The sequence below is a fragment of the Gossypium raimondii genome, chromosome 5, assembly GCF_025698545.1.
Source record: "Gossypium raimondii isolate GPD5lz chromosome 5, ASM2569854v1, whole genome shotgun sequence".
Lineage (NCBI taxonomy): Eukaryota > Viridiplantae > Streptophyta > Magnoliopsida > Malvales > Malvaceae > Gossypium > Gossypium raimondii.
The window spans coordinates 10,515,502-10,539,308 of record NC_068569.1 but is presented as its reverse complement, the minus strand read 5'-3'; the positions used below and the strand labels follow the sequence as shown (position 1 = coordinate 10,539,308).

Below are 23,807 nucleotides of genomic sequence, written 5' to 3'. Positions count from 1 at the left end.
GAAATAAAATTTGCAAATTTCATTTTTGGGTCAAAAAATGTTGTAAATTATAGTAAGGGACGTAAGTTTATATTTTTCAGGAAAGGGCTTCTTCTGACTGGTTATATATACCAACCCTTTTTCTTGGCCTACTCTGCAACAAAACCTTGAATTCAATTCCCATAAATTCTCTCAGCTTCCATTGTTTTCTTTCCTCTTAGTTCAGTGGAGGCATTGAGCTTCTCTCTTGATCACAATGACTATCCTCATTGATCAACCCGAGCTTGGTATTTCTTTATGGTTTCCATTGCTTTTTGTTTTTTCTTTCCCAAGAAAACATTTCTTCAATGTTGTTTTGATAGTTTTATATGTTCAAAATAATTTCTGGGGTGCTAGAGTTTTTCTATTTCTTGTTCATAATATTTGTTTAAAGTCAATGCTGTGATTTTGCTGGTAAGCTGATCATCGGTCTATATAAAGAAAGAATAAATTGAGGTTCAAGAATGATTGATGACCCTTTAACAGTATAGAAGATTCTTTTAGTAATTCTGTTTTTTTTTCCTTCCTCCCTTTATCTCAGGTGTTGAAGCAGGGGTTAACAAGCTCGATAATGCAGACAATGAACTGGTGTTGGATGGGGGATTTGTGGTGCCACAGACAAACTCTTTTGGCCACACTTTTAGGTAGCTCTTTATACCTACTTACATCATGCCTATCTTTCTCTTTTCAAACCAAGGGCAACTAACTAATATTAATATATGAACAAATAAGTGTAACAATAGTATCTAAATATGGACAAAATAACAAAACTAATACAAGGTATAGAATAGTGTACATGCTACAAATTCAAATCTATCAAGTCCTCATCAAGGAAATAATGACAAAGGAAATCTTTCCCTTTACCCTGCCATTGTCTACAGAGATTGCAGCTAAATTGTCTGTTTGAACCTAAATCCGATTACTTTTTGGTCCGAGCCGGAAAACATGGATCTGCTTTTGTCAATGCCGATAGATGAGAGAGACATAAGACTAGATGATTATAAATATCTGTTTATGGCATGGATTTGTAATGTTACATAGATTTTCATGCTGAAATTGCTGATTATTTGGAGAGTTTTTGGATGTCAGGGCATATCAGTTTTATCTATGGTTATAAAACAAATGTAACAGGCCTGCATTATTTTGCTGACCAAAGGTCTTATCATTGATTGGTTGATTGATTAATCTACTTTATTTACGAAAACAGAGATTATCATGTTGAAAGTGAGAGGCAACAGGGTGTGGAGAACTTCTACCGGACCAATCATATTAATCAGACTTCTGACTTTGTAAGCAACCTGTGCTGTTTCTGTGTCCAATTAGTTGGTGCAAACTATGCTAAATATTTATACATTGTACATTAATGGACCCATGGACTTACTCAATTGTAGGTCAAGAGAATGAGAACAGAGTATGGTAAACTGAACAAGATGGAGATGGGCATATGGGAATGCTGTGAACTTCTTAACGACGTAATCGATGAGAGTGACCCTGACTTGGATGAACCTCAGATTGAACACTTGCTGCAAACAGCTGAGGCTATCAGAAAAGACTATCCTAATGAGGACTGGATGCACCTGACTGGCCTTATCCATGGTACGATTTCATGAGATTCTACGAGACTCGTTGTTTTTATAATTTGTAAAATTTTATTGATCATATGCTTTGTTTCCTATTTGGGGGTTGTAGACCTTGGGAAGGTGCTTCTTCATCCTGGTTTTGGGGAGCTTCCTCAGTGGGCTGTTGTAGGTCAGTATTCTTATTGTAGAATAATGTGACACCCCAGTTGGCTAATCTTATGTCTAGATTCTAATCATGATCCTTGGTGTTATAGGTGACACATTTCCTGTTGGTTGTGCTTTTGACAAATCAATTGTTCACCACAAGGTAATTCCTTTCAGTTTCTGAGCATATACGTAGAGTTTAATGAAAAGATCATTGCTTTTGAATAAAGTCTTTGCACCTAATGATTTCTGAAGCAATGCTCTTTGTTGCTCCAGTATTTCGAGGAAAATCCTGACTATCATAACTCCGATTACAACACTAAATATGGGGTGTACTCAGAGGGATGTGGACTTAACAATGTGATGATGTCGTGGGGGCATGATGACTACATGTATCTGGTATATCCCCCACTTTGTGTCTGAATCTCCGACCTTAACAAATAACCTTTTAGACATCTGTAAACTGCAACGATAAAAAACTAAATTTGTTATCTCTATTCAGGTGGCCAAGGGGAACAATACGACTCTGCCACCAGCAGCTCTTTTCATCATTCGATACCACTCGTTTTATGGTGAGGCTTCATTTACTATTCCAACTCTGATCGATATCGATTCCAACTTATATATTGAACCGATGCACACTAAATATTGTTGCAGCAATGCATAAGTCAGGAGCATACAGGCACCTAATGAACGAGGAGGATACTGAGAATCTGAAGTGGCTCCAAATATTCAAGTACGAGTTTTACTTGCTCTTAAGTTATATTTGTCCTGATTCTTATCCAATACTAAGCAAGTTTTTCCACTTACAATTCTGCCTGCAGTAAATATGATCTTTACAGCAAGAGCAAAGTCCGGATCGATGTCGAAAAGGTCAAGCCATATTATCTCTCTCTCATTGAAAAGGTGGGCACAACAAGTTTGAGCTTTGTTTAGATCCTAATCCTTTATCATTTCCAGTACTGTTTTTGACGTTAAACTTTCTGCAAATTCTTGTTTGTGTGCAGTACTTCCCGGCGAAGTTAAGATGGTGAATCCGGGGTTGTCTCCGTCTCGTCAGTTTAATGCCTCAGCTTCAGGGTTTTCTTAGAGATGTTGTTGTCGCATTTTTAAGATGTTAGAATAATGTTTGGTATTTGGGTTTCAGAATTTTATCTATACTACGAAATTAATGTTTGCTTGCTATTTCAGTTTCTGAAGTTATCTATATAATATTGCCTTGTAATAAAAGCACGCCTTTAAACTTTGATTTGTTAAATAGTGGAGTATGTTTGGAAATAATTTTCTCTCACTTCCTTCCTGCTACATATATTTAAATCTATATAATTAAAATAATCGAAATCATTTTCAAACTTACAAACTTCTTAAAATAATTTTAACAATTAACCAGGCTAATTTGAAAACAAAACCATCTTCTAAACATAATTATATAAATCATTTTACATTCACCATTTCAAAATATATTTTCTTTCTATTCAAATTTAGTTCATAGTATTTTAAGGAATTTAATCATTCTACTTTCCAAGTTTAAAATGTAAGTCCAATTGTTAAATTTAAATTTATTACAACCTTATTTTTTAGTAATTTTTTTATTTTGAAATGTCACACCAACAAATTTAATTTAAAACGGACTACATTAATTTTAAAAAAAATGTACAATAACCTCTTCTCACCCTTACTAGGCAGTTAACTTTGTTTTTAGGTCCAATTGTTTAATTTATTTTTCCCATTGACAATCGTCCCTTGTTATTTTACTCATTTTTCGTCCACCTTATATAAAGAATATATATGTATGTATATATTTGTAGTTCTCTATGCATTTCCGATTTTCAATTGTTTTCAATAAAATATCTGAATCAGACACATCATGTTAAAATTGGAGTAACATAGACTCATGGTGCAGTTCTTGCAAAACTTTTTCTCAGAAATCCTCTTCATTTTCTTCTGTTGGAGAACAGAGATAGCTGAGTTTGGGAAGAGAAGAGAAGGTATTGAGAATGGCAGAGAGAAGGCATTTAAGTTAGCAGGTGAAAGCCTTAAATGGAGTGGCGGTGTTTGCCTCTAGTGTTGGGGATTTGGTTCAGCCTCACTTCAATCCTTGCGTCTTTCCCCTGCCCAAAGTCAGCCAGCCTGGAGCAAATCTTCAACCACCATCTACATTAAAACACCACAACCCCCCCAAAACACGCTTTTAGATCCATTTTCATTTAGCTTGAGCCTGCTATTAAGTACCTACTAATATGGACCACAATGCCAATTCCAAAAATAACAAAAAAAATTACAGGTATGTATATATATATATTATAACAACGAAAAGTTGAAATGAAACCCGATTGATTAAACAAACATGGTTTTTGTATCCTATTATGTCTAAATTTATCAAATACGGCTTTAATCACATATGGTATTCCTTTTGTTGATTTCCAAGTTTAATTCATAACTAGGGTTCTGTAATGGTTCTGACAAAGAATAAGTTGGATCCTTTAGACAAAATACCATTGCCAACAGTCGAAATGTTCTAAAAACCAACCTGTTCCGGTTACTACAATATGCAAATATTTTCACTCTTTTACACCCTGTTAATGTCACTTGATTTGGAAATATAATTAAAATCTTACATGGAATTTTGTGGGAGACAATATTAATACTTATTAACAAGTTTGTTTTTAGTAACAGCTTGTTAGCAAGCATTGCATTCAATAATAAGTTATATTATTATATTTTCAAAAAAAAAAACTCAAATTCAAATGTGAATTAATCTCTATAACATTAATATGGAAAATATATTAGTTGGCTAAAATAATAATGCCAGCCTATAGGAGCATTCAAACAAATCAACATTATCAGCCCACAACTTTATAACAGTAATTAAATCAGATCATGCAGCTTTTTTTTTATACCTGGAGAAATATTATAAATTATAACTAAATATATTCATGGTCAGGGCGTTAGGGTGACCACACCCTATATGCCTTCCCCTTTTTAACTTTAGCACGGCAATACCAAATCAATCTCAACTATTTACTTTGTTAGAACATTGATTCAAAACCCTGAATAAAAAAAGTGACCACCCTATTTGTAAAGAGGTGACCACATTTACAAGGCTGAGGTTTCTGAAGGTGCATGCGGTTTCATCAAATCTATTTCAAAAAGTTTGAACTCATAAGAAAAATTCAACTATAATATTTATATATATTAAACAAGTCCCCTTACGTGCATGCGGTTTGAATAATTAACAGCCTTACACCTTAATCTAAGCGTAGAAGAAAGGTATATTATACAGTGAAGAAGTAGAGCAGAAAAAAAAGACGATTAAGAGTATTTAACCTCGACAACTTTGATCGATGTGATGCTAAATAGTAATGATATAGAGGCACACACAATTACATGCCAAAGTTGTTCAGCGATTGGCCAATAACTCCTGCACATGCAGTTCCTCCTTGTTTCGGGTCCAAAAACACCCCTCTTTATTGTCATCCAACTACCTTGTTTTGTTTTGGTTAGATATACAGAGAAGTTCATAAATGTAATCTAATCTTCTGCATATCAATACATTACAGAAAGGAAAGTCCTAAATTACAAAAAAAAATAAAATTGAGGACTATAGGACATAAGCAAATTAGTTAAGATATTCATTTGAACTACCATCATTTATTGAATCTTCTCAACCCCCATCCTCCTCCTTCAAGACAGACCACATTCTAGTCATTTTTGGTCGGTTTATAAGGGTCAACTCTGGACCCAAAGCTTCAGTGTACTAACCCACTGGTAAACAAAAATGGATGGTTATTGTAGCAGAAGGGTAATCATGTTTTTGCTGTTTGCATTTGCAGCAATAAGCAGAGGGTATGGACAAGAATCAACCACTCTTGTTCCTGCAATCATCACCTTTGGTGACTCTGTGGTAGATGTGGGCAATAATGACTATCTCCCTACCATCTTCAAGGCTAACTATCCTCCTTATGGACGGGACTTTGCCAACAAAAAGCCTACTGGGAGGTTTTGCAATGGAAAATTAGCCACTGACATCACTGGTAAGTAGAGCTAATTAAGCACCAAAGTCCGAGTTTAGAACTGATGGAGTTTGAAAGTTTTACTGAAATCATTCCTTCTTGCAGCTGAAACTCTGGGGTTTACAACTTATCCACCAGCTTACCTTAGCCCAGAAGCATCAGGGAAGAACCTTCTGCTTGGAGCCAATTTTGCTTCAGCTGGCTCTGGCTATGATGACGAAGCTTCCATGGTGAATGTAATATTTTAAACCTTCTAGGCTGAAATCCGTATCTCCACATCAAATTGTCTCTCAGTGTATAACTATAAAGTTTCTATATTGCTATGTTCTTGCAGCATGCCATCACATTGACCCAGCAATTAGAGTATTTCAAGGAATACCAGGCAAAGCTAGCAAAGGTAGCAGGCAGCACCAAATCAGCATCCATTACCAAGGATGCACTGTATGTATTGAGTGCAGGAAGCGGTGACTTCCTCCAGAACTACTATGTCAACCCTCTACTTAACCATGCCTATACTCCAGACCAGTACGGCTCATTCCTTATTGATACCTTCACAAACTTCGTCAAGGTATATATTTCCTTGCTTCTTTCTGGTAAATCACCTGTCTGTGGTCACATTGAACAGATGAATCTGTTACTAAATATTGGGTTCCATGATTGACAAACAGAACCTCTATGGGTTGGGAGCTAGGAAAATTGGGGTTACCTCACTTCCACCGTTAGGTTGCGTTCCATTAGCAAGAGCATTGTTCGGTTACCACGAGAAAGGATGCATCTCCAGGTTCAATACCGATGCTCAACAATTCAATAAAAAGCTCAACGCCGCAGCAGCCAATCTCCAGAAGCAGCATCCTGGTCTTAAGATTGTGGTTTTCGACATATTCAAGGCACTTTACGACATTGTTAAATCTCCCTCTAACTATGGTATGTATTGGAGAAAAAGAGTTTGATGCATTAATCAATGGATTTGGAGTTAAAATTTGGAGTCTGTTTTTGGCAGGTTTTGTTGAAGCAACAAAAGGGTGTTGTGGAACGGGAACAGTAGAGACAACCGCATTTTTGTGCAATCCAAAGGCACCAGGAACTTGTTCCAATGCCAGCCAATATGTATTTTGGGACAGTGTTCATCCATCTCAGGCTGCTAATCAAGTCCTTGCAGATGCATTGATTGTTCAGGGCATTGCCCTCATTTGATTCTGTTGGGGCCTTTCTCAACTCTTCTAAGCCTGCCTGCCACTACTCTTTTACCATTACCTTATTAAAATTTGATTCATATTGCACCCTACCCCCTTTATAATCATGTGTGCCACAAAATTCAATGTCTTTGAAGGTACTTTTTATTTACTTTTGTGACATTATTATTATTTAGGAGTTTGAGACAATGTTTGTTGAGGAAAGGGCTATCTTATTTAAATATAAATTTATTAGTTATTTATATAAAATATTCGATCATTTTAATAATTTTAATTTAAGTTTTTGAGTTCTGTTTATCTTGTTCGATTATTAAATATTTTAAAAAATATATTAAATTTGTATCAGAATAACAATACTCTAGCAAAGGTTCAAAGTCAATCAAAACTATTATTAATATGCTAATGTTATTGGCTCATTTCACAGTTTGCTCCTCGGCCTTCTAATAATATTTATCACCTCACAACATTAGCGATGTTCAAAGCATAAGCTCAAAAGAGTTGATAAAAATAAAGTTATTATATTTAGAAATTTCATGTTTTCAATTAAAATAATAATTTTAAAATTATTAATTAAATTTTATTATTAAATATTTAATTTCAAAACTTTGTTAATATTAAAATTTATTATAAAATATTAAACACTTAAATTTTTTATTTAATAAGAGTAATTTCATAAATTATCATTATATTCTCAAAGAAGCATTTAGTAATCCAAAATTTATAATTTAATCTTCCCGAAATTTTAATTGATATTTTCTACTATCCACCAAACAAACATTGTGAATTAACTTTTTCAATAATCATATTCTATAAAATCACATTCTATTATAATTATAGCAGCAAAGGTAGAGGTGATCATGGGCCGGGCCGGGCCGGGCCGTCCAACCCATGATCACCTCTAAGCAAAGTAAGACTAAATTTAAACCCCTAATAAATTTTGAAAAGTAATTCAACTTCAGCCTAAGCGGAGATGGCGCTAGAGGGGGCAAATTCTTGGCCCTCTTCAAAAATAATGAAATTTTAATATAATTCCTTTAAATTTTATATAATTATAAATTAATATATTAACAAAATTATATTTTAACCCTCCAAAGTCTCAACTTACTTTTTTTCCTTTTGAAACTAACTTATTTCTTTTCTATATAAATTTTTATTAACATATTTTTCGCTCACATTGCCATACACTTGTAATATTTAGAACATTAAAATATATTTTAAAACTAAATTTAAACATTTTTATTATTTAGAAAGAAGTTAACTAGTAATCAGTTTTACATGTTTTATTTTTGAGAGAAGAATTCACTTACATCCATGTAAAATTAGAATAGTTTTACACTATTTCATATCTCCTTTTATGATTAATATTTTAATGATTGAGCCATTAAATTTATTAATATAATTGTATTTGTTAGGTAAAATTTCAAACTAATATAATGTTGATCTAAAATATTATGTCTTTGAACTGTTAAAATTTGAGAAAGATAAATTCAATTAATAGTACAAAGATACAAAATGTGGAGAAACGTGTGGATTCGGAGTACATACTCAGTATTGTGTCAAACTAATAATTATATAATGCCTGCTGCTCTCTGAGGCTTTTCTGCTCCTGTTCCCGACTGTTTTAATGCTTCTGCAAACTTCATAACGTCAGATTTCCGATGAGAATAGGAAGCTCGATCAAGAGGAGAGTCCAAAGTATCTTCCCTGCCTGCAATGTTGTGTTTTCTATATCCGTAAGGACCGCAGTCGCTGTTTCTTCGGAGCTTCTCTGTGTCTTTGATTTGATCAACATCCAAAAAGGTTGAAGGTGAACTCTGAGGTGGAGTTGTGAACCTATCACTATTGCTTTGTAGCATGTTTACGAAATCATTCCCTCTACCTGAACTCCAGGTTGATGAATCGAAGTCTTCGGGATTATCGGTTTTGCTCGTTGATGAAGCCTGGCTCTGACTATGAACGTCCTTTCCCAGTATTAATCTCCTGAGGTTCTTGAAAAACTTAATCCTTCTTGAATTCGGGGTTTTCTTAGCGGATGAATTCCCGAATGAAAAATTATCTGCTTCTCCGTTGTCGGTACTATAGAAGGCTTGGGAGCAGGACCATTGATCACAATCAAAATCCATGCTATCCATTCCTTCAGCGCGAGCGTATTCAAGTATTAGTTGTTTGGCTTTCTCCTCCGACTTATGGCTTAAGCTTTTGTTTAGGTCTTTAGCAACTGTTTTACCAGGAATGGGTGTAAAATTTCTCAGCTCATACCGCAAGCAAGCGTTTATCCATCGGAGATACACTAGTTCTTCAGCATCGGCGCATCTATCTTCCTGGAGCTGTTCCATTCGCTTCTTCAAGTCTTCGTTTTCTAGCATCAAACACTCGCGTATTTTGTTTAATGCTTCTGCCTGCAACCAAATCACAATCGTAGAACAATGATATTAATAACAACATAAAGGAAGAGGATTCAACACAGATGAACTGACTACCTCAGGATTCTCCAAAACAGAATTCGCTAGGATTTGGGTTGACTCCAACTTCCGAGCCAGTTCCGAATTTTCTATCTGTAATCTCGCATTAGATTGCCTCAACTCTGCTGCCTCACCTTCCAAAACCTTTAAACTTCCTAACTTTGATTTAGCATCGTGATTATCCGCAGAAGCCTCGACTTCTTGCTCTTGTAATCTAGCCACCCTCTTTTGAACACTTAGAATCTGCTCTCTATTCTGCTCAACCTCATGCCGAAGTTTCTTTTTAAGCACCTTAATTCTAGATTTAGCAGCCTGAAGCTCGGCTACGACTTTTTCATGATCAGCAACTTGTTTTTCTAATCTTTGGTTTTCCGACTGTAAGGACGCAATCTTGAGAGTGAAAAGCTTGGTCTCCATATTGTTTATCTTCAACTGGTTTTTGAGCTCCTCAACTGCTGATTCTTGTTCTTTAAGGCCATAATATTCCAGCAGCTGGACCTCGAGATTCTGCTCCCTCTCCCTAAGCACCCTTACCATATTTCTAAGGTGCTTGATCTCTTGCTCATAACCATCCTTTCCAGCAGTTCTAAATGCTCTAGAAGTGTCAAATTCCTCAACAAGATCATTAAACTCTTGCAAGAGAAGCACATCTCTGCCATGTCTAGCGCTTGAAGAAAGACCAACAGAAGCTCCTTGCGCCGATGTTTCTTCCTGCCCGAGGTAAACCAAAATACCATAGTCAGGAAACAGAATCAGCAGAGGCATGTAATTTAAAGGTTTTAGCAGATAGGAAGCACAGCTAAATAGCGAAAAAAGAAATGAAGGCAAAAAGATCCTCTGTACTATGTTATTCACCAGTGCCAGCAATTCATCCGTAAGTAATGGGATTGCTGGATTAAACATGTCATTGCGAGAGGCAAACCTCTATGCAGACTAGTTGATAATTCAAAACTTTTAATAGTGACACAAGTCATGATGAAGTGGTAACAGAACCACCGATAGAATCGTTTAGTTGTTTACTTGAATCTTAAACAAGAAGATCTCCTATCAAACTCTATACCAAGGCATTATAGTTTTTAAAGCAGCCTTACAATTCATTCGCACCCCAAAACACAAAAAGGATACATAGTCTGTACAGGAAAACTTACAGGACCAGAAGCTGCGGCCGACCTTAAGTCCGGAACATAGTCTTTAGCCTGATCGATTCCTCTTGAATCAACCTCACTGCAACAACCTGTACGATCAAAGCAACTAGAAAGTTCAGTATGCAATTGAATTAATCAAGTTCAAAAAAGATAAACGCAAGGCTAAACCCCCCAAACCTGAAACAGGCAGTGATGAAGGTGGAGGCAAATACGGTTTGGTCATTCTTGCTCTAAGTCTAGAATATACAAAACCAGCAGAAGAGATAGCAACAACAATCCCAAGTTTCAATAAAAGAGCCCTTAAAACGCTCTTTTCTCTTGACATCACAACCAACAGCATTTAATTTCCACGAATTTTCATTCAGTGATTCAGACAAAGCGAGATTATAAAGTCCCCTTCGTCATCAACTTCCATCCACATGGTGAAAAAAAAACTCATAATCAGAAGAAAACAACAAAAGAAGAGCACGTTATTGATGATAACCAAGTTAGGCAAACAAAAAACTCAGACGATCCATTTTATAAAAAGAAAAATCTAAAAGGTAACAAGAAAAAAATTGCATGTTCAGAAATAGAAAGATGGACAACCAAAGAGAGAAGGAAAAAAGAAAAAGACTGACTATCATAATTCAAACATGCTAATATTAAACACCTACAGATCATATAAGCTCAAAAGGCAAAACCCAAAAACAGTTGTTTAACCCATCTTAGATTAACAGACAAGGAATAGTGAACGTAAGAATTAAGCAAATAAGAGAAACCCATTCAGAAACGACTTTGCTATTAAAGAAAGATCCTCAAAACGCATTAAGAGAACCAACATACCTATTAGTTGGGGTTGGTTTATTTTGGGACTTGATTTGGGTGTCACAGATCATTGTATCAAAGTTGCCCACGAACTATGATCTTGTGAGAATAAAATAAATGCATGGTTGGTAGTTGGTTTTAGACTTATACATGGGCAAGGCCATCCGCTCAACCCGAAGGTTTATCCGAAAAATAGGAGGTTTGGATAAAAATATATGCTCGAAAAATTGACTTGGTTAAAAAAAATAAGGTTTGTTTAGAAAATGGGCTGGACCTCGAGTAAAACTTTTTTGACCCCGATCTCAGCCCGGGCCGAATATACAAAAAGAAACATTGTTGCTTTTTTTATTGTTCTTGCTTTTTTTTTTTTTACAATTTTGCTATCAGTTCACTTTTATGTTGTTACTATTTTATTGTTATTATTTAAATATTGTATAACTTTTGTTCTATTGTTAATTTTGTTACTATTTTAGAGTTATTTGATTGCTAAGTTACACATCTCTTAATATTATTTAAGTGTATATACTTTTTTTTAATTTATTTCTAATTTGTTGAAAAACATTTATTTTAATGTTTTTAGTATTTCTTATGTATTATATTTTTTTAAAAAATTATATAAAAAATTGATATGGTCGAGATGGGCTCGAGTTTCAACATTTTTTATCTGAGTTGAGTTTGGATAAAATTTTAGACATATTTTTCGAGTTAAGCCAATTCCAAACTTAACAAAGAAGCCTAATTTTTTTATTAGGTCCAACCCGACTATGGACATCTCTAATTGATTTATGTATTTATTGCATGCTGGAATGTAAGTAAGCTGAAAAAGATGGAGAGAGTGAGTTTACTTTTCTTGTTTGTTAATGGTGAGTATTCAAAGTATGAACTCTTGGCTGATTTTATTACAAGTAGACGCTACAAATAAAAAAAAAATACATGCCCCCATTAATTAATTTAGATCGTGAGTTTGATTTTCTGTTTGGAAATTGGAATAATAAATTTGGACATCACTTCATTTTTTTCTCCTACTTGTCCCTCCATTTGCTCCTGAAATGGATGGGCCATTGATCGGGCACACATATGATTCATTACATATTTTTATTTGTTTTCTTACAGTTATTTTTTAAATGAAATTAAGAATCTAACTTTCTGTGTTTTTTTCTATTTCATGAAATTCCCACAATGATGGAAAAAATATGTTTAAGTTATATATAAGTTTTTGTTCTAAATATGTTGAAACAAAGGTTTATTTTGATAAAATATTGAAACTTTTCAATTAAAAATTTTAATATTTAAAATCTTCAACGTGTTATAATTGGTATTCAACTTTACCTAATATAATTTCTTTTTAAATATTATTATCTATTTAATACAATTACAGTATTTTATTGATTATTGAAAAATTTAATATCAAAATAAACCGTCAAAACTTTGAGAATTAAAATCATCTAGATAAACTAATCACTTTTTTTTTTAAATAATTACTTTTACCCCAATTTTACTAATGGACTCTACCATTTGAAACGACAAAAACATTATCAGAAGCCCACTCATTTTTTTTCCCTAAAACAAAACATCTTATTTCCTAAGACTGAAGCATTCCCCGTTGATTTGAAAATCTCATTTCCTATCTTCCCCTCCTAACTCTTTCCTTTTTTCGTTTCTGCTTCCTGCAATTGGTGTTCAACCAAACAACCCCTAAAATCGATTTCATTTTCACATTCTAGGTCAACTCTGAAGAAACCACACCCTGGTGATCTTTCTCCATCGCTTCCTCTGCAAAATTCGGCACCCCATTAAGAAGATAAGTGTTTCTTTCTCCCCTTGAACATTTTGTGGCCAAAAGATGAGCCACTTGATTTCCCTACCTTGGTGTATGCGTGAAAACATAACTTTTAATTTTTTTTTCCTCAAAGAATTTAGATCTAAAATATACACACTGGACTAATAGCATAAATTAGTAGAGAGTTATTTATCACTTAATATTAAGAAAAATATTGTTGATTTTATTTTTTAAAATAAAATTTCTCTTTTTTATTAGAAAATGAGATATTCAATTTATTTATTTTAAATTCTATTTAATTCTATCCAAATAATATAATATATTATATAATTAAATTAAAATCATAAAATAAGTGATTTTTGAAGTTTTAAAATTTATAATTATTAAATAATATAATTGTATAGGAATGTATTATTCTCACTTTAGAGTAAACAGATAATAACTGATATAAATTAAATTAAAAATAAGATATAATTTTTATTATTATCCACCAACTCTAAATCTTAAAGTCTCAAATAATGCATATTTAATCACACTAAAATGCATATATTCATAATTATTATAACAACAATAAAATTAATTAAACTAAAACTCATCCCACAAAATATTATTTATTTAAATTATTTTAAACCGTAATTGAGAGAAGCGTGCATTTTACATACAGCATAGCTTTCGAATGGTTTTATAGTGAAATGGATTCCTTTCTTTGTGTGCGTGAATTGTGGGGATTTCCAAGTCCATCTCAACAATTCCAGAACTTTCTTTTCACGCTTTCCCATGCTTGATTCGCCCAAAAGCATTTTGAATGGTTATAGACTCAACTATTACTAAATTTATTTTTTTATTATTTAATAATAAAAAATTATAAAATGATCATCCAATTATTAATAAATTTTTATCTTGATTATCTGATTATGAGAAGTTATAAAATAATTATTTAACTATTTAATTTTACCTTTTTTGGTCATTAGAACAATAGCAACTTTTAAGATTACATAATAGCAACTTTAACCTTCAACATTTAAATATTGTGTCAATTTTGTCTTAATTTTAAAAAATTTAATCCTCAACATTTACATATTGTACAATTTAATCTTTTGTAGTTTTGTTTTTATGGCCTTTACACCTAAACAATTAAAAAAACCTTACTAGATAAATTTGATTGAAAATATAAAAAATAAAAACACCACAAAATTTAAAATAATAATTTGTATCTTCACTCATTCTTTTAAAATTAACTCTTAATGTCACAAAAACTAAAAAATTGACATAAGTTGACATAAAGTTACACAATGTGTAATTGTTAATGATTATTATTTTAGAATTAAGACTAAATTGACATAATTTATTTATGTTGAGGTTAAAATTACTTTTGTGCCAGTTTTAAAAGCTAACATCATTAGTCTGGTGACCAAAAAGACAAAATTAAATAGTTGGGTCACCGCTTTATAACTTTTATAATTGAGTGAAAAAAATTTACTAATAATTAGGTAACTATTTTATAACTTTTCATAATTGAATAACTAAAAAATTATTAATAATTAGGTGACTGCTAATATAATTTATCCTAAAATTTTGATAATTTAGTAAAGGTTTTTATTTTTTATTTTGAAGCCGGTAAAGGAGTCTTTAGATTTTAGAATAGGGACGAATATCCCTGCCTCGCTCCTTTAGTAAAATAATGTCAAGATTTTTTTTAAAAATAATTGTAAAGCATTTTTATATTTTTTACCTAACTCATTTTTCATATTAGATAGTAATTGTAAAATAATTAAATAATAAATAGAAATTAAATTAAATTAAATTATCATAATAAATTTTAATTATACAACATAAAAGTAGAAATAGTATACAAATTTAGTAGGTTGAGTTTTGACAAGATTTTCAATTAAATCTTAAATATTAAACTAAATAATTATTTTTTATAGATTGTATTTATTTATATATTATTACAAAATAAATATAATAAGTATCATATCTAGACTCTATTCTTCTATAAAAATCATTGAGTTTGGGAGAAATTTTTAACTAATCATAATATTTTTATTTTTATTATAATACTAAATTAATATTATAAAAATATTTTTAATATATTGTTAACTATTATATGATAATAATAAAACTAATATTAATCATTTATTATTAATTGAGTTTTAGTTCAATTAGTATTAGCATTGTTGTTAGTATAAGATGACGTGAGTTCGAATGCGTTGAAACGCTTTTATCATTATATAAAAATATTAATTATTGTAATAATTAATCTTTTTTAATTTTATCATCACATTGAACAAACAATAATATTAATCAAACAAATTGTTTAATTAAACACTTTTTTGATAAAAATAAAGAGGATTTAAAAAAACTTTGACATAACCAAACTTAAAAACATCGATATGATTATACGATAGCATTCAATCTCATTGCAACATGCCCAGCGTGACATAAACAAATCCATGTTCCTACCAATCTTCTCATCTTGGCCATAAAGTCAGTGCACTTATTATGATTCCATTGTATGTGTGAAAACCTTAGCTGCCATCCTCTATTACAGAGAGATTGAATGTTATCAATATGAGTGCCATCGGTATGTCCCTCGCTAATGAGTTTAACTAGTAGAGAGCACTGTAACTTTCAATCTTGATTGAGTAATCATTTTTCAAAGTTACAATTTTGCTTTACCATGGTTTCACGTTTACAACTACAAAAAGGTGGTTATACCCTTTTCATTTTCCGGTCAGATTTCGATATCTCAAGTTTTAAAACAAAAATCATGTGAATTTCTATATTGACGTCATATGTTGAGGTTGATTAATAGTTTTTGAAAGTATCTAATAAGTTCTATTTTAAAGATGGTTTCTGTAACATCCTGATTTTGGGCCTAGTCGGAACAGTGGTTTCGGGACCACAAATCCGATGAAAAAAAATTATTTTTCTTATATTTTTATGGTCTACGATTTCACAGAATGATTTTGTGAAAATTTTGTTCAAAAATTTCGACGTTTGGGCACTCAATTTAGTCAAAAGGACTAAATTGTAAAAAGTGCAAAAGTTGAGTTCTACATGTTAGAGGTGTCCAATTGTTATAAAACTTTAAATTGGAGGGTCTTATATTGTAATTAGACCATTTATTAAGTTGGTACACAAAAATGGACATGAGATAAGTGAAATAGGAAATTTTTAAGTTAAGGACAATTTGGTAATTTAGTAATAAAAATAATTAAAAAAGGGAAAAAGATGGCAAAATGTGTTCATTTTCTTCATGGTGAACGAAAATAGCAAGGGGGAGTCATAGTTAGGGTTTTCAAGCTTTCAAGCTCCATAATTAGTGATTCCAAGCCCCTTTTTTAATGTTCTTTACGTTTTTGTAGTCCCGATAACTTGATTTAGCTTATTCTAGCAATAATTTAACCTAGGGTTTATATTTGGAAAAATACTTATGGGTGAAATGTGTTTATTTTGATGTTTTATGGTAGAATATGAAGCTTAAAGTTATGTTAACCAACTTTTGCTAAGTGATTTTAAGTGAAAACGAGTAAAACGACATAATCGGTAAAAATACTTAATGTGCATAAGTGCATGCTAGAGTGGAAATTTCATGTTGTCATAGAAGGCAAAAATGTTCAGCGTATCATAAAACATAAGAATAAGAGATGAAGTTTAATTTCCGAGCTTTGGGGTAAAAGTATAATTATGCAAAAGTTTAGGGACAAAATCATAATTTTTCCAAAGTTTGAGTCAAGGATTGTTTTGATGAATGTGAGTATTAAATAATCTAAATTTTCTATTATAGATCAAGAAGAACGAAATTAGGAGTTAGACCGGGGAAAGAAAAAGATAGAGGACTAAGTTGCTAGATTTGGTCAAATTTTGTACCGAAGTACGTTTACAGTAAATAAATACAATATTTCAATAATTATTATTAATGCTGCTATTTTCCAGCAATTATATATTTATTTTATGAAATTATTTAATGTTGACTCAAGTATGAGATGATAGAGAATTAGTATTAAAAAGTCTCGTTGAAATATTAGGAATGTATCGGATACAAATGTCATGACATTTGGGTGATGAGATCCCATGTAAGACCATGTCTGGGACATGGCGTTGGCACTGAGATGAGAGGTCCCCCGTAAGACCATATCTAGGACATGGCATGAGCACCGATATGAGAACTCCCATGTAAGACCATATCTGGGATATGGGATTGGCAGTATAGGAAACATCCCATGTAAGAATATGTCTGGGACATAGCTTTGGCATGTTATATTCAGACAAGAGACCCGAGTATCCTTAGTATTCCAAGTGATTCAACGGGCTAGAAAATGAATTAAGTTACATGAAAGTTCAAGCAAAAGCATGATAACTAGATTCAGGTGAGTTATAAAGGATTGAAAATATCTCAGTTGTCAGTTGAGAAAAAGAATTTCAGTAAGTGAAGAGTAAGTTATAATCGTGAGTTATTTAAGCAAGCAAGTAAGTAAACAAGTAAGTGAGTAAGTAAAGAAGAAAGTAAAGATCCTAGTGCTTGATGAAAATTTATGAGTATGATGGTTTATGATAAATGTTGTTATTTATTTACTTGTAAACTTACTAAGCTTTATGCTTACTTCTTTTATTTCTTTTTCTTTCATATAGTATTATCAAGCATAGTCGGGATCTTGAAGACATCGGAGAGCATTCACACTATCAACCACCACAACTCGGTATTTTAAGACGATAAATGTTTCGAGCTATGGCATGTATAGGGACTTAGTCATTTCGATTGTATATTCTTAAATTATGACCAAAAGATGATATGTAAATATTTGATGACGAATAGTTATTAAAATGGCTAAGTATGAAGGTGTTTGTTGTTATAAAAGTCTAGGTGATAAATTATGTCTAGAAATCATGAAAAAGTAAAAATTGGTAGTGAATCAGTTTTGAGACAGCAGTAGTGACGTATTTTAAAAAATCACCAAGGATGGTAGAAAATGAATTAGAGGGTGGATGAGATATAGAATTAAAGCTTATTGAGTCTATTTTCATAGAAAAACAACAGTGTAGACAAAGGAATTATGTATTCTGAGATATTTGCATTTTAGTTAGACAAGGTCAAAGTGGTTTTCAGAATCCCTTATTCTAACTTTGAAAAATCATTAAAAATTGTAAAAAAAAATATTTATGAGTTGTAATTTATATTTCTAGATTCCTTATTGAGTCTATTTTCTGTAGAAATAAGTGAGAACACCATATGAAGTCTGTAAAATGAGATAATTAAATTTTAGTGACAAGAGGTCAGGATAGTCGATTAGTGAAACAGGGGAGACTTTAATTAATAAAATGTACTAATTGGCTGAACCAAAAATTCTGAAAATTTTATGGTAAAATGATATATGAGTCTAGTTTCAGGGAAAATTTATGGATCTAAATTTTGAGTTTTTAGCTCTAGTTATAATTAATTTAGTAACTGCTGCGCAGGTGGACAGATTTGTCGTGAATAGTGAAATTAATTTCAAAAGTAAAATTTTATATCTCGAACTTTTAAGTTAAGTCAAGTAAAGCCTCATGTTCGAATCCGACAACGGTCTCGGGTAAGAGGTGTTACAGTTTCAAATTAATTTTTACACTTTTAAACCGATCAGTTTAATTTATGTACTAATAAATAAAATTAAATAAAACCTAAGTGTAAAAAAGTCAAATTTTATCATTTAAAAATATTTTTTATAAGATTTGTTTATTTATCTAATAAAGCAATAAAATTGCCAAAAAAAAAAACTTCCAGTACAATGCTTGTTACAAAGAAATGAAAATTTGTAATTAGTAGCCAAGTTTACCAACCTCTTAGGATACTCCAAGCTGCACAAAGTTGAATATTTACATTATTAATTAGATGAAAGCTTTCAAGGTAAGTGTATGATAGAGGCTTTGTATTAGGAGTTGGATTGCATTTTGTCCCCTCTACTCAAAAAATGGGCAAATTAGCCCCTATACATTGATCAAATAGCAAACTGGTCCTCCTGTTAAAATTTTATCTATTTTACTGTTAAAAACTGATCATTGTAACATGAGGTACACGTGGCACTTCATGTGTCACTGTTTGGTTATTCCATCAGCCACGTCAGTTTTTAACAGTACAAATGGATGAAATTTTTAATAGAAAGGACTGATTGGCTCTATGATTTAATGTATAGGGACTAATTTGCTCATTTTTTAATAGAGGGGGCAAAATGCAATTTAACTCTTAGTACTGGGACCTTCATGGTACTTTTACCAAGATGTAAACAATAAGAGCCTTACCCTTGAGTCTCGTGCAAAGCCGTTGAAGTTCTTGTTGCCATTCCATAACATCTCTCTAAATATTACATTGTCCCAAAACACTGCCTTATACAGATTTAGCAAACACACAAACAACAAATAGATGATCCTTTGTTTCATGGTTTCCTTGGCATAGTAGACAATGACCCTCTATGCTCATCTCTCTTTAATAAGCCTGTCATTTGTGGAAAATTTATTCATAATAGCCATCAAAGTTAGAGAAAAGATTGTTCTGGTATAAGAAGTAGATACCAAACAACCTTATGCCACATAACTTTTTCTTCACTCTTTTTTAATTTCATTTTAAAATGCAGTAACAGTTAACTAGTTGTCCCTTACTCCCAAATTAGATAACATGGGTGCAGCTTCTTGGCCAATGTCTGTAGAGCGTTCTTGGCTACCAAAGGATGCAGGGGACGTGAAAACAGTTGGATTGATTGATGTTATGAGTGGGATTGAGAAGATGAATTATCGGATTCCACTGTTAGTTTGGTTTTTCCTTTTCCGAATCTTATTAAGATTTAACAACATTGTACTCGGGCACATATGTATGGTTGATATGTAGGCTTGGACCCTTTGGAACTGAAGTTACTAGGGTGCTTGGCAGTGGCCTTGTTCCTGGTTCGTCCATGTTTATAATCTTTCTCTATTGATCAATTTTGATTTTATTGCTTCTAAAAAAGAAAACAATATATTGTGATGTGATCCAAATGCATCTGTATAATTGCTTCAATGTAATATATTGAGTTCTTAATGAAAATTATGCCAAGTGTGTCTATTTTTCCTTGTTTACAGGTTTATTGGTTATGATTGGTGGTGATCCTGGCGTCGGAAAGAGTACCCTACTGTTGCAGGTAGAAGTTTGCAGCATTTAAGAGCCAGTGTTCGTGCTTTTCTTTGTTATCTTGTTCTGGAAATTTTTCTTTTTGAAAAAGGAAACTCTTCTGTCGTCAACTCATATGATCTGCTCATTCGTTTGTTGGAAATGGCCGCTTATTATAATATTGAGTTCACATCTTACTTGAAAGACGGCGGCACTAATTGCTGACGGACATGACTCAGATCGACCTGCTTCTGTTGTATGTGTCTCTGGCGAAGAGGTTAGTTTCTCTGATGTGTCATATTGGTCTGTCAGCAGCATCATGCTTTACAAGCACATACTGAAAAGTCAGAAACCTGAGCAGTTAGTACTAATAATAATAGTACCCTAATTTGAGTTAAATCTATTTCTGCCTTCAACGTGGTACAGTGTAGAACAAATTAGTAGCAGAACCAAATGCATGAAGATTTGAGCAAACGGACTATATCTATAAACTGGTACTGATATCGTAAATGGACTTCTTGGATCCTGTGTAGGCATTGTGTTTATCTAGCTTAACCATTTCTATGCATGTGAATGGAATCTGAGCAAGCGGAGCTAACATGATTATCTCTCTAAGTTCTATTAGGTTCACCTGTAACATTTTGTCCTTGTTGTCTCTTTGATATTGTACTTGTTATTTTTGTAGCTTTATTCCTTTAGGTATCTTATACCATATGTTGTGATTTCTAAGTTGAGGTAGTTAAATGTTCATTTATCAGTTGTAATCACAATGTTCAGGTTTTGGTTAATTGATGCGGAATTTTATCTAGATGCTAATCTCAATTCTAAGAGTAGCTGTATGAGTATCAGCAAATTCTACTCTCCTATTGAAGTAGGAGTGACCCTTATTATTATTATTTTTAAAGATTACTCAACAATGAATCTTAATGGTTTAAGAGTTATTTGCTTTATTATCTTACGCTGTTTCTTCTCCTATACTGAACTAAGAACTCTTGAATTAGGAAGCGATTATCTGTGTGCGTTTTACATTTCCTGTTAGCTCTAGATTTGAGTATTCTACTTTTACTAGGCTATGATTCTTTGACAAGCAAGCTGGCATAAAGATCCAAGCCAAAGTAAGAGTTACTATTTACTGTTTCTTCTCTCTGGTTCAGTGTCTGCCTCTTCTGGCTCAAAGTTGGGGGCTACTATCCCTTCATCCTTAGCATGTGGTTCTTTTAGTGTTCTTTTTTTTTGGTTGTTGTTGTTGTTGGCCAAAAACACTTTCATTCATTTCATAACAGAAAACAACAGTCGTCAAAATCAACCACAACCAAGATGTCCAAGCATTAGACAGAATCGAGAAAAAGAGCTGCGAAACTGGGATTATACGGAAAGATGCTAAAATTTGTTGTATTGCTTTTTTAGGTACGGAGGATGGACAAAAGAGTCAGTACAGCTGCGAAACTGGGATATAAGGACTGTATTGTGCCAATGTCAGCTGGGCAACTCTTGATTTGGGGAACTGGTGATTATTGGCTGCAATCATCAATAAATAGTGAAAAACACAGGAACATCATTGGTCTGAAAAAAACATGCATCATATCATCATCATCTGTATGTATGTATATAGTCCTCCAAGAACAGAAAGGATGAAGGGCCTTTTTCTTTATCTAACCGTGGATTGTGTAGTATATAAAATGGCTCTTGTTATGTTTCCCATCAGCTATTTCTTTGTTTGAATATCTGCATGAATTAACCGACTAAACCTAAAGATTAGGTCTTCAATTTTCAATTTAATATTTTTGGGCACCTTCATTGTTGTTGACTGGCCACCCACTTTAATTAAGTGGTTTACTTTTTGCTTTGACCTTAACTACATATTCGAGGTCTTGGATCCTTTTCTTGTAACACTTGTAATTAAGCTGCCTCAAAGTTTCCAAATTATATATTATTTCTCGTAGCAGTAGACGACCCCTGCTATCAATCATACGTAGTTTTTGAACAGCCTTTGGTTATGTTGAAAGGGTTAGATAATAATAATCTCCTCAAACCATTTTTATTACAAAAAAATTATAACAATTTTATATTGAAAATGTTAGTTTTTTAATTTATTATTGGTAAATAAAACAGTATATTAGTTGACATATTTGAAAAGATCAACGAAACATGTTTAGTTAGCAACGTTGAAAAATATTCGTTTTCCTTTTCTTTATTTAGGAATAGAATGCCTGAATTTGGTAGTCAAATGCTTTTTTAATATCGAATTATTGAAAGAATTAAAATTGATTTTAAAATATATTTTTCCTGCCACGTGTTGAAAGTTTTAGAGTATGAAGTTCAAGTAATAGACTCGTGCCAACCACGAATTAATTGAAAATAACTTATAAAAGTGGTGGTACATAAATTAATTTATAATGAAGATGGTTTAAATATTATAGCCTTTGTTAGTGACGAAGGTCAATATCTTGTTTTAATTTTATACCTTTTATGTTCAAATTCATGAACTTAGCATATGTTTCTCTTTTTTTAAATATATATATATATCACAATTTCTAACGTACGAATTTCGCAGCTATTATGATTAGGCAATGATCACAAACAGAAACCAACAGTTGATAATGACATTTTGCAATGAAAATTTTAATACTAATCCTTTTACATAATATAAGTCAATGTTATATTATCCTCATCAAATTATTTTAATTAAAAGAGTTTGATGAACAAAAATTTGTAAGAGCTTGTTAAGCTAAAACTTCCAAAACAAAAAAAAAAAAAAAAACATTAGGATGTGCAACTTTTTTCACAGCTCTTTAAGAATTAGATATGTGGAATGACATATCTGATCATACTTGCTTAAAAATTACTCCATTTGCCACATGTATCTGTATCTATTTCTTTAATATTTATGTATTCTTAATTTATTTTCAATTTACTTGTATAAAATGACTTTTTATGCAACTTTATATTGATTGAAATATGGTACTTGACAAATTTATCGAGAATGCGACACAATTATCACTAAGAACACTAAGAATATAGTTTACAATTATATTGATACACTATTAATATTTATCAATTTCCACAAGGTTAATATTTGCAAGTAAGGAACTTAAAAATTTGTTTATTTAAAATTTCAAAATATTCACTAATTAATTTTCATAATGGATGTTTTAGTTCCTTGGTAATAGTATTTTATTTTAATAATTTCACCCAATAAAGACTAAACTATTACAAACAAATAAATACTTAACAAAAAAATGTGTCGTATCATTATTTGTCATTTTACACATATCAACTTTCAACTATCAGCTAAGTTTTATCAAATCAATTAGTAGAACAAGTTGGTCAAACCAACCACTGCAATCATCAATCAATCAATTACCAAACAGGGCCTAAATTGATTTCAATATAAAATATTTTAAATTTAGGTTAGTTTGGCCATATCTTAATTATATGTAATAAATAAAAATGGTTCTACTTAAAGTTAATTATAAAAACATATAGGTATTAATGAACCAAAAACAAGATATGAATATTTTCAATATCTTGATAAATTTTAAATA

General features: G+C 32.0%; 3 protein-coding genes and 1 long non-coding RNA gene across 7 annotated transcripts; 3 read left to right on the top strand and 1 right to left on the bottom strand.

The window, feature by feature from the left end:
- The first annotated feature begins 97 nt into the window (after positions 1 to 97).
- On the top strand, positions 98 to 3,023 carry LOC105770584 (inositol oxygenase 1). The gene is made up of 11 exons (XM_012591852.2): positions 98 to 266; positions 560 to 662; positions 1,226 to 1,307; positions 1,410 to 1,614; positions 1,708 to 1,767; positions 1,853 to 1,905; positions 2,019 to 2,141; positions 2,245 to 2,314; positions 2,400 to 2,478; positions 2,567 to 2,648; positions 2,750 to 3,023. Exons 1-11 carry the CDS (start codon positions 236 to 238, stop codon positions 2,774 to 2,776), a joined length of 915 nt encoding a protein of 304 aa, XP_012447306.1. The 5' UTR covers positions 98 to 235; the 3' UTR covers positions 2,777 to 3,023.
- A 2,417-nt stretch (positions 3,024 to 5,440) lies between these two features.
- Positions 5,441 to 7,216, top strand: LOC105770271 (GDSL esterase/lipase APG). The gene is made up of 5 exons (XM_012591394.2): positions 5,441 to 5,776; positions 5,861 to 5,991; positions 6,090 to 6,323; positions 6,424 to 6,679; positions 6,756 to 7,216. The coding sequence occupies exons 1-5, from the start codon at positions 5,521 to 5,523 to the stop codon at positions 6,947 to 6,949; spliced, it is 1,071 nt and encodes a 356-aa protein (XP_012446848.1). The 5' UTR covers positions 5,441 to 5,520; the 3' UTR covers positions 6,950 to 7,216.
- Positions 7,217 to 8,419: 1,203 nt separating this feature from the next.
- LOC105770766 (protein CHUP1, chloroplastic) lies at positions 8,420 to 11,465 on the bottom strand. Of its 3 annotated transcripts, none has more exons than XM_052630738.1 (5): positions 11,381 to 11,465; positions 10,733 to 10,963; positions 10,559 to 10,644; positions 9,429 to 10,121; positions 8,420 to 9,347 (listed from the first exon to the last, which is right to left on the bottom strand). In XM_052630738.1, exons 2-5 carry the CDS (start codon positions 10,893 to 10,895, stop codon positions 8,517 to 8,519), a joined length of 1,773 nt encoding a protein of 590 aa, XP_052486698.1. In that variant the 5' UTR covers positions 10,896 to 10,963; positions 11,381 to 11,465; the 3' UTR covers positions 8,420 to 8,516. The 3 variants fall into 3 exon arrangements, with proteins under 3 accessions (XP_052486698.1, XP_052486699.1, XP_012447558.1); XM_052630739.1 differs by lacking the exon at positions 11,381 to 11,465 and adding an exon at positions 11,212 to 11,360; XM_012592104.2 differs by lacking the exon at positions 11,381 to 11,465 and having other exon boundaries at positions 10,733 to 11,367.
- A 3,373-nt stretch (positions 11,466 to 14,838) lies between these two features.
- Positions 14,839 to 21,966, top strand: LOC128041315 (uncharacterized). 2 transcript variants are annotated; one of them, XR_008196117.1, is made up of 4 exons: positions 14,839 to 17,845; positions 19,790 to 20,060; positions 20,235 to 20,539; positions 21,670 to 21,966. It is a non-coding gene; the product is annotated as an uncharacterized LOC128041315 (long non-coding RNA). The 2 variants fall into 2 exon arrangements; XR_008196116.1 differs by having other exon boundaries at positions 14,839 to 20,060.
- The last annotated feature ends 1,841 nt before the right edge of the window (positions 21,967 to 23,807 follow it).